This window comes from Trichosurus vulpecula, chromosome 4 (genome assembly GCF_011100635.1).
Source record: "Trichosurus vulpecula isolate mTriVul1 chromosome 4, mTriVul1.pri, whole genome shotgun sequence".
Lineage (NCBI taxonomy): Eukaryota > Metazoa > Chordata > Mammalia > Diprotodontia > Phalangeridae > Trichosurus > Trichosurus vulpecula.
This window is the reverse complement of record NC_050576.1, coordinates 246584000-246592051: the sequence shown is the minus strand read 5'-3', so window position 1 is coordinate 246592051 and position 8052 is coordinate 246584000. Positions and strand designations below refer to the sequence as shown.

Genomic DNA, 8052 nt, shown 5'->3' with positions numbered 1-8052 from the left:
CCAAATGTAACTGCGAGGCCTGAATGGTTTGTACGGCAAATCCGTTAAAATCATATGGGGGTAAATTGGCAAAAAGAGATCTTGGCGCTATTCATTTGCCAGGCTAATTCAACTCATTCTTATTGTTCATGACAAAACATCAAACTCCACTATGTCCTACACTGATCTAGGCACACAGCATGATTCGTGGGTCTCAGCACTTTCTTCCAAGAGATGATTATGATTTCTGGATACATGTAAACTTGGCAATCACTGATCATGGGTTGTTTTTTATTTTTATTTTTGTTATTTATTTACTTTTTTGTTTTTGGCATTGAATATACTAGATGCTCTCATCCTTAAAAACACAAGAAAATGTCAAAAGATTAATAACACTACCAATGTTGCCAGGGAGAAAGAAAAAAAAAGGACTGACCTAAAATTACAACATTATAAAACAAGACAAAAAATATAACATGCTACCAGGGACAATTAGTACATAAGTACACTTTTTATTATTTTTTTTTACAATAAATAAAAGATTGCACTGTAATTGGTATTTAAAGTACTGAATGCAGAATATAGTATAAATAAATCCCAAACAAAGGTATGGTTGGTTTTCCCCATGACTTTGGTGATGGGAATCTCACGCTAGCACAGGAGGACACGGCATTGCAGACAATGGAGACCAAGCACAACAGAGCTATGACCAAGCCAAACCAAGTAGCAAAAATATACAAAAAAAACAAACAAATAATAAAACAAAAGCAGGGGATTATACTGTGTCTGTTGCACCCTTTTGGAATAATTTGCACCTCCAACTCTGAAATGTCCCTGAGGTACTCTTACATTACTGACTTCATATAAATAGTCCAATGACTTTGGGTTAAAAAAAAATCGATTCTTTCATGACTCCAAATCAGCATGTCAGAATAATACTTTGCACGCGGCCTATAGCACCTGTTGTCCGAGGCTCTCAAAGCACTTACAAACAAGTATTAGAATCCTCAGTCTTGTTTTCAATAGCTGAGGAAACTGAGGCACAGAGGTTAAAGTGACTTTGTAAGGTCACGCAGCAAGTTAGTGACAGAACCAGGGACAGAGTCTAGGGCTCCTGACTCCCAAAACTCTGTTGTTAACCACCAGATCATCCCACTCCCTGTGTACGTATGTATAGCCAGGTCAAAATGTGGTAAGACAAACTATGAATTTAGTTGATTTCTCTTTTGTCTTGTCAATATTGTCTTGTCAATTTCCTTTAGCTCTGTTGGAATAGGCTTGTGTATACTGGTTAGAGATACTGGAATGCAATCACTTTATCGATACCTCAAAGAACGAGACAATCATCAGTCTACCAGCGAATCTTCCAAAAATAATGAGCTGACAAGGTGAGAATATAGTATAAAGAAAGAGAGAGAGAGAGAGGAGAGAAGGAGAGGGACAGAGACAGAGAGGAAGAGAAAGAGAGAGAGAAAGAGAAAGCGAGCGCGAGAGCGAGCTCATGGTTAGTGTAAAATTGTCTGCAATTAGCAGAGGCAGGAAGCTGTCACCAGTCCGAGTCAGATAATTCATGTCCAATGTTACAGAATATAATAAAATCTAGTGATTAGATTAGGAGTAGTTATATACAAGGCTAGACAAACAAGGTAAAGCAGCTTTCAGACAGCTGACCAAGGAGATAACTAACTAGCTTATTGCACAATGCCCTCTTAAAGTTACTGCTATGGATTGACATGGGAAAAAAAAATCTAGAATGCGCCATCACTGATATGCATTTTGGTTACTTGATTTTTTTTTATAGAGGCAGTTCATAGTGTTAAAAATTATAAGAATAACAGATTATAAAAATATTTTAGCCTGTAGTACACATTCTGATTTAAATGAGCTAATCATCGTTAAATAACTGAGTGACAAATAAAAAATGAAAAAAAAAAACAGTAAATGGTGCTTAGGGCAGATGCCTTGTAGTGAATCAGTCTCATGCAATGTTGTTGGTGATACTCCAAATACCTCGTCTCATTCACTTACAACAGAACTCCGGCCCTATCGCTACACACATTGTAACTGATTAATGTTTACAAGTATACGATGATTTAAAAAAAAAAAGACATAAAGAAGTGACTGGTGATTATTGTCTACTAAACAGTAACATATAAAATTGAAGGTTGAGAAAGACACCGGTGGAAACAGTGTAAAGGCAAATTGAAAGAAAAAAAATGAAAAGAAAACTCAGCGCGAGGAAAGCTTGCTTTTGGTATCTGGTTTGCTTATTGATCCAGTTGAACTTCTTCCTAGTTTTGCATTTCAAAAAGGTGCACCAAAACACTGATATTTTATTCCTAGCTAGAACTGTAAAACAAGAGAAGTATATAAATCAAAGAACAAAAAAGGTTTTTAAAAAAATTTTTTTAAAAAGGACTATCTGAATAAATGTTGTGTATTACAATGCGTAGCATTACCTAAATTCATACCTCGGACTCTGTTGGACTGGTTTACTTCATTAAGAAGTACTGTAATATAAAGGCAAACAAAACGGACAGGCCCGCGAAGCCAAGGACGATGAGGGCCGCAAATTGTCCATCAGTAGGCATTGGGCTCTTCCTTTTGGGGTCGTCGAAGCACCCCGTTTCTCCCGCGAGCATCATCTCGTTCCGCTGTAGTACAAAAGCGGCCGAAGGGCTGAAGGCTCCACTCAGCTCCTGTGAGGTATCTAAGCAACGGCGACACACACACACGCGGAATCGGTAATCGGTGTTGCTCTGAAGGCCTGAGATTTGGAAGGATGCGTCTTCTCCCTTGTACACCTTGGGGAGAGAAACGGGAAAGTGACCGTTAGTCTATTTCACAAAGGCATGTGAGCCAGGAAAGTCATCTACGTCCATATGGGGCAGTATAGAGGGCTCCATAGTGCCCAGGGTGCTTGTGAGTCCAGCCTCAGACACTTCCTAGCTCTGGGACTCTAGGCAAATCCCTTAACCTCTGCTTGCCTCATCTATAAAATGCGGATAATTACAGTACCCTCCTTGCAGGGTTGCTGTGAGGATTAAATGAGAAAATACTTATATGGTGCTCAGCACGGTGCCTGGCACATAGTAAGTGCTGTATAAATGTTAGCTATTATTAAAGTGCTCTATAAAGGTTATCATTACTAAAGCACCATATTACTATTAACTATTATTATTCAAATGCTACATAAATGCTAGCTATTGTTATTATTAAAGTGCTATATAAATGTTAACTATTAATATAAAGTGCTATGTAAATGTTAGCTATTATTATTAAAGTGATATATAAAAGTTAGTATTATTAAAGCGCTATATAAATGTTTAATATTATTAATGTGCTAAATAAATGTTAACTATTATTATTCAAATGCAATGTAAATGTTAGCTATTGTTATTATTAAAGTATTAATATTATTAAAGCATTATATAAATGTTTAATATTATTAATGTGCTATATAAATGTTAACTATTGTTACTATTAAAGTGCTATATAAATGTTAATTATTATTATTAAAGTGCTATGTAAATGTTAGCTATTATGATTAAAGTATCACATAAAGGTTAGCTCTCACTAAAGCACTATATAAATGTTAACTATCATCATCATTATTAAAATGCTATGCAAATGTTAGCTTTTATTATTATATGACAAAAAGGGGCATGGCTATGACCTATACAGAATATGGGAATTCATTTGCCTTACAATTCAATTTGATAATTAGTTAAGTATTTGTTCATAATCTATAAACATTTTTGTGGCTATCTTTTACTGTTCCATCACCTTAATTTCTGAATGCATCTCTTCCCAGGCCACTACTCAGCAAGCCCATCTCACACAGCAAAGAATAAAGAGGGGGAAAAACCCAATATCAACTGAGACTGAGTATATGTGATGCTCTACACCCAGAGTTCTGCACCTTTGCAAAGAACAGAAAAAGGGCTATTTTCTCAACAAATATTTATTAGGCACCTACTTTGCACAAGGTACTCGGCTAGGTACTAGCTGCCCCCAGGGAGCTAACATCCTGCCATCTTATGATTACTCCTATTTATCACCCTATGACTATCCAAGTTCTCTTACAGCAATATGACTGCTTCCAGGAAGCTGGAAGTTCTGACGTAACAATTTGAGTTTCCATGACACTTCTGTCATTGTGCTCAGCACTAAAAATATAAAACAAGTATAAAACATGCCTCCCACATTGTCTAGGATTTAGCACAGTGCCTTCCACACCAGAGCCACTTAAATGTGTGTTGACATGACTTGACTCAAGGCTCTCCAACAGACTGTAAGCCCCTTGAGGACAAAGTAAGTCTATTTCCTTCTTTGCTCACTGCATCACAAGTTCTTAGCACACAGGAGGCACTTAATAAATCTTTAGTGAATGGATGAATGGCGCTTACCGTCTACTGGGTAAAAATAATATGTGTAATATAAAACATATACATAGTAAATGGAAAGTACTCCCCGCCCAATCCCTCCAGAGAGGGATTAGGTAAGACCTTGTGCAGGATACAGTGGTGTCAAACTCAAATATCGATCAATTGATCAATCAATAAACATTTATGCAGCTCCTAATAGGTACCAGGCACCATGCTAAGGCAACATACTGACTTGGAAAACCACAAAGTAACATTATCAACGTTATACTATATTTTTATTTATTACGTTAAACATTGCCCAATTACTTTTGAGCCTGGTTTCCATTTTTGCGAAGCATCTTACAGACATCATCTCATTTTATCCTCACAGATGAGGATTCTGTGCAGTCAGAGGCAGCCTCTCAGCTAGCAAATGAAAGTTCTAGGATTCAGAATGAGGTGGTGTGATTCTAAAATCAGTATACTTTCCGCTTTACTAGGCTAAAAATGACTGCTCTCATCTTTTAACATTTGGAACAGAAAACATGCAACTGCATCCATGAGTGAGCCCACTAACCCATGAGACAATGGACTAAGAATTGCTTTCCAGTGTGTAGTTTATTTATTTATTTTCTTAAGACAGCCCAACCAGATGCTTACATAACAAGACAGCAAGAACTGACTCATTCTTAACAGTAGAAGCCGATGGAGAATTGACTACCAGTGGGTGTTCCAAGATATAAAGTAAAGAGGCACCTGAAAATTGTTTTTAGGGTAGTTTAGGCAAAAAAAAAAATGATCTGAGTGAAAAAAAAAAAAACAACCTATGCAACTGGGATGAGGGAAGCTTACAATGTAATGACACTCATTTCTTGGCATGAGTGACCATCCGGTGATTGAGGACGTTTAAATGACTAGGAGGATGATGGAGGGGGAGGTGGCAGCATGGACCATGTGCCTCACTGGTCTCTACAAAGTTTTAGAAGGACTCAATGGCCAGCTCTGCTTCTAGGGTCCCATGGAACTTATCACCCTGCCTGCTAGAGTGGGCTCCTATTACAAGGCGCCTTTTAAAAGAAGAGATCAGCCCTTGCTGATGGTGGGGTAATGGAGATAGGGCTGGACTGCAGTTCAAATCTCACAACTCTGGCTCGTTAGGTGAGTTCTCTGGGCCTGTTTCTTCATCTGTAAAATGAAGGAATTGGACCAGGTGCCCCCTTCCAGTTCAAGCCTCTCCCAACTCCCTTCAAAATGTCCACTTTTTAAAAACACAAACTGATCATGACTGTGACTTTCCAGCATGTGATGAATGTTAATCTAGACACCAAAAATGGTATCAAGGACACTGCTGAGGACATGTCTAACAGGAGAGACAGCTGATGGGAGCCTGATACCCTGAGATCTAAAAAGAATCAGGTCTCCAGTGCACAGGCTAGATCCTCAAGGGAAGGTTTAGAGAAACATTTAAGACCTGTTCTGGCCATGCCATTTGAACTTTTCTGGGCCTCAGTCTCCTCCGGTGCAAAAGGATGGAGTTAGATTAGATCAAGGGTTCTTGACCTTTTTTTTTTTGCAATATGGACCCCTTTGGCAGACTGGGGAAGCACTGAGACCCCATGCTTAGAATCGAGGTTTTAAGTGTGTAAAATAAAACACAGAGTTTCAAAGGAAACCAGTTATAAAGAGATATCAAATTGCATTTTGAAATGTTTATGGACCTTTGGTTAAGAGCCCCTGGTTTAGATGAAGGTCCTGTCTTGCTCAAACAAGCTGTGGACATAGTTAGCAGTCTCAGGTCCCCGGTGGAGTGTAAGCCTCCCTGAGGACAGGGGGCTAGTCCATCTTTATTATTTTATTGTCAGCACCTAGCCATGCATGAGTATGTCAGCTCACTTATTTAGGTGTTCACTTATTCATTCACCTATTTATTGTTTTCTAATTTTCATTCATTCATTGATTCATTCATTGATGAATGAGCTCTTAATAAATGTGGAATAGAACTGAATCTCTGAGTATAAGGAGTCTGAAGGGGTCACCAGGAGCCCCAGTGCCTTCTCACTGGTTCCCATCCTGATCTCAAATTTGAAATTTAAGATGACTATTTTTTCTTAGCAGCTAGCATTTAGGGTGCTAGCAGATTTAGCCTCAGGACACTATTTAGACATGTCTAAATGTTATCATATCTCTCACTGTTCTGTTTACAAGAAGCCACTTCTTCAAGCATGCTGACTTGTGCCTTGAGAAGTGGGATTAGGAATTTAGCTTCAAGGAGCAAACAAATAACAAGTCTCAGTAAAGGGTCCCTGAACATCCATCTCTTCCTTCCCTCTTGGACAATAACCCGATCCATAGCCTTCATGGTTACCATCAATGCAATCCATTGCCACGGTGATCTAAACCCTGTGATACTTCCAGGGTTTATAACATGCCAGGAAGGCATCATCCCTAATCAGAGTCATTCCTCTATGTGTGAGCAACATCAGCCAAGATCCAAGTCCAGAGATGAGTGGAAGAGACCCTCTGGTCTGGGGGCTCGATAGGAAAAGTATAGGCCAGTGTTTGTCTTCTGTTCTAGGGCTACCTACCCTTGGTGCCATCACTGTCCCCACAGTTGGAAACAACGCAGGAGTTTTACTTTACGAAAGCAGCTCCACCTAAGCTTCTTTGGGACTCAGTTTCTCTACATGTGAAGTATTTATATATTATATTATAATATATACATTTATATATTATATAAATATCATATTCAAATAATATATCACCATAAATAATAAAAATATAAAATAGATATTATATGAGTATAAATATAGTGTATTTATAAGTATTATATATTATATATATTATATATTTATATGTAATATATATTTTCTTAAAATATTTTATAATAATATGTAAATAAATATATATCTAATATATAGTTATATATTAGATATATATAGTACTATATATCTCACAGTGATGGGTATGGGAGTTAATTACAAGACTGCAGTAAAGTGTGGAGGAAAGCCATCATCTATGCCTCATCAACAAGGCTTCATGATTCCTACTGCCTGGCAAAGGGTCCTGCATATAACAGGTGTGGTAATGTTAATGCTAGACTGTGGTAATGTGGTAACGGTGATGCTAGAAAGAGCACTGACTTAAGTTAAGACCTAGGAGTTAAGACCTAGGTTCTAATCCTGCTTCAGACACTGGCTTTGTGACCCTAGGCACATCACTAAATGCCCTCATCTGTAACACAAAGGGGTTGGACTCAGCCTCTAAGCGCCATTCTAACTTTAAATTTTTAAATTACGACTTCCCCATGGCTACAGAGGTCACAGGCTGGACTTGAACCCTGGCTTTCCTAATGAAATACAAGTAGCCAAAATTCCCCTTCGAACAGGGTCATTACTTGGAAATTTATATTACCAGTGGGTGTTTTAGCATTAATACTCACAAAAAACATCTCATATTTAAACTGCCTTATATTTAGTGCCATATTACTGGGGCAAAAACAAACTAAAAAACTCCAGCCAGCCTCAAGAATTCTACAACCATTCCCCCAAACAAAACAGCTGGAAAGGGGCTCCTTTGTGAAGAGCAAAGCTGCAATCAGAAAACAGCCTTCATTTCCAGAAAATGATTACATTTTAATTTATTCCCTGGCCTGTTCTAGCTCTGCCCCCAGCAATGGAGCAGAGAGCCAGGCCCCAATAAAACAGCT

At 38.2% G+C, this 8052-nt stretch overlaps 1 protein-coding gene across 1 annotated transcript in view; it reads right to left on the bottom strand.

Moving 5' to 3' along the window:
* Positions 1-471: 471 nt before the first annotated feature.
* Positions 472-8052, bottom strand: part of FNDC3B (fibronectin type III domain containing 3B) — a 390617-nt gene continuing 383036 nt past the window's right edge. The window contains exon 26 of the mRNA XM_036753943.1: positions 472-2783. Coding sequence (XP_036609838.1) covers positions 2472-2783 — 312 coding nt within the window. The 3' untranslated portion in view covers positions 472-2471. The remainder of the gene's footprint in view (positions 2784-8052) is intronic.